The following is a 2606-nucleotide window of genomic DNA, read 5'->3' as shown; positions in this document are numbered from 1 at the left end:
AAGAAGTAAATATATACAGTATGCTTCACTAGTTCTAACCAAGAGGAGCCACTCTAGATCAGTTTCCCTAGCATTCATCAGAAGACGATTAAATGCAGGCAATCACTTCCTCAGCAGCACATCTAAAAGCCTCATTGTGCAACTCAACCCTTGACGAACTGCAAGCTCTTTGCAAGCACCCAGACCTAGGAGCTACTAGATGGCCTAGGAGACTAATCTGGAGTCACCCGTGCCAGTGCCCCACGTATACATAAGACTTCACCAGGGAGCTGGGAGACACTGCTCTGGGTATGGAGCTTTTACAGGAGCTGCAAACGCAGCCTGTGCCCCTGTTTGGTTTGGGAATTGCTTGTTTTCAAAAGTACCATGGAGATGGAGAGAGAAGAGTGGGGAATAGGACAAGTTAAAACACCACAAACTTTGCTGTTCTTATAGAGGTTCAGCAGCTTTTCTTGAATTAATGCCCTTTAGATTGTTGTAAACCTTTGGTTAATTTCCAAAGTTTTGAAGAAAATGATTTCGATAATTTTCCAAGTATCTTCATTGTCGTCATGGAAGAGTGCATTTCCTTGGCTATTCCAGAAGTCCTACCTCCCCTCTAAGATTTTATAATGGTATTTTTTATGGTTATCCCAAATATATTTGGCAAGTCATCTTATAACCACCAATAATAGCCTCTTAAAAATTCAAACATTACTCGACTTGGCTAACAAAATAAATGCAAATTAATTCAATAATTATTGAAGAAATTAAATTTTTAAAAATTAAAAAATTCCAATGTTGAAATTCTCAACCATGCTTATCCAGATCTTTTCCTACATCACTAACTGTCCTGGGTTTATCTTAAATACTTCTCAAAAGATTTACTTGTTTTATATCAGGATAGGCAAAGTATGACCCATGGTGTATTTTTGGACTGTCTGCAAGTGCGGTTGCTATAATTTTTAAAAGGTTGAAAATTGTAAAAGGTTGTAAAGATGCTCATTAACTGTTTATTAGGCTTCATTAATTTTAAAATATACAGAGACTATTCAACTATATTTGTATCCTATTTCTAATTCTCCTAACAATTATATACACTGGCAAAAACTCTTCAGATGATATATAAGGAAAAGGTCAAATATACTACGAAATTCATCCAGCTTTCCAAAGATGCTCAAAATATTTCTGTGTCTTTCACTCCCTCCCTTAACCCACATACCATATCTGAAAAAAAAGGATACTGTGTAGTGATGCCAGTATTCTAAATGCTTGAAGGGCTTATCACCTGCCCTTTCCAAGCTGTGACAGAAGCATGTCCCCTGGACCCGGGCATCCTTTCAATCTCACCTCTGAAGGTGAACCAGCCTCATACTTCACTGAAACAGACCATTAGTCGCCAGCACTCCCAACTTCTTTTATCTCCACTTTATAGTAATCCTCGCTTTTCTAGTTCCTGCCATCTCAGAAAAGGAATTCTCTCTCCTCTTTTCCACAGTTAGCTTCTCCGATTTGTGCCTTTAATTCTACCCTCCCAAATATTCCAAGCCTTGCTCCACTAATTATTTCCTCTCTTGGAATCTTAATCTCATCCTCTTCCCTCAGCCTTTAAAACTCCTAGACCTTAAAACACTCTGCAATCTGACAGCCCGTCAAACTAATATACTCCCCATCTCTCTCTCTCCCCTGGCTCAGCGACAAGATCTTTGGCCAACTCCTTTCTACTCGGACCTTGCTATTATTTACTACTAGGCACCCACAAACCCTTGCTTGTTAAACTGCTCTCCTTCAAGACTCAAGAAAAGCGCCATGCGGCTCCCTCTAGGGCTCTCCTGCCTTCTCCTCACCGATGCCGAGAGTGGTCCTGATGGAGAGCCGCCGCGCCTGCAGTTCCTGCACCTTTTCCCGGAGTTGCACCAGGAAATTACGGACGAACTGGAAGGGGCCGAGAAGAAATGTGTTGGCCATCACCTCCCGCTCCAAGCCTTTTGGCGCCCTCAGATTTCGGATCCTCGGCGGGGAGGACCTCCTGGCGCCCCTTGGCAGGTTCCCGCCGCATAGGGCCGACCTTCCCACCTCCTCCTCCACCTCCGGCTTCCGGGCCAGGGAGGCCTCGCGCCGGCGCTTAGGCTGCCTGGGGCGGGGAGATTGTAGCGGCTTTGAGCTTACTCCTTGTTTTCTCATAATCCCTGGTGGAGCCGGGTCAATTTCAGGGACAGCCCAGGAGAGTCGGGCGACGTTCAGAAAGGCCTGACTCGCCTGGCAGCCTCAACGGACCACAACGGTCCGCAGCCGTTGCGGACCTCCCGCTCGTCATGGCGACTGTGAAATGTGGGGTGGGGCGCGTGCGGTCGAAGCCATTCGCGCGGGCAGTCCCTGCGTGTCCGCCCACATGCTCCCCAGCGGGCGCAGCACCCCCACCTCCGCGCTTTCCCGAGCGTGCAGACTCCGGTGAGGGCAGCACCAGGCACAGCCCACTACACCCTCCCCAGCGCCTGCAGCCCCCAGTGCGCCCAGTCCCCAAGCCCGCACGTGCAGTCGCCACCTTGAGCGCAGCTCCACGTACAGCTAGCTCCCCACACGCTGCCAGTCCCCCGGCTCAGAACCCATCACCGCTCACCCTTCAG

The 2606-nt window shown here is 47.6% G+C and overlaps 1 protein-coding gene across 1 annotated transcript in view; it reads right to left on the bottom strand.

Moving 5' to 3' along the window:
* Positions 1 to 2397, bottom strand: part of LOC105517593 (probable C-mannosyltransferase DPY19L2) — a 9144-nt gene extending 6747 nt beyond the window's left edge. The window contains exon 1 of the mRNA XM_011950173.1: positions 1827 to 2397. Coding sequence (XP_011805563.1) covers positions 1827 to 2163 — 337 coding nt within the window. The 5' untranslated portion in view covers positions 2164 to 2397. The remainder of the gene's footprint in view (positions 1 to 1826) is intronic.
* Between the last annotated feature and the right edge of the window lie 209 nt (positions 2398 to 2606).

Source organism: Colobus angolensis, unplaced genomic scaffold (assembly GCF_000951035.1).
Source record: "Colobus angolensis palliatus isolate OR3802 unplaced genomic scaffold, Cang.pa_1.0 Scaffold302, whole genome shotgun sequence".
Lineage (NCBI taxonomy): Eukaryota > Metazoa > Chordata > Mammalia > Primates > Cercopithecidae > Colobus > Colobus angolensis.
The sequence above is the reverse complement of the archived record's forward strand: the minus strand, read 5'-3'. Positions and strand labels throughout refer to the sequence as shown.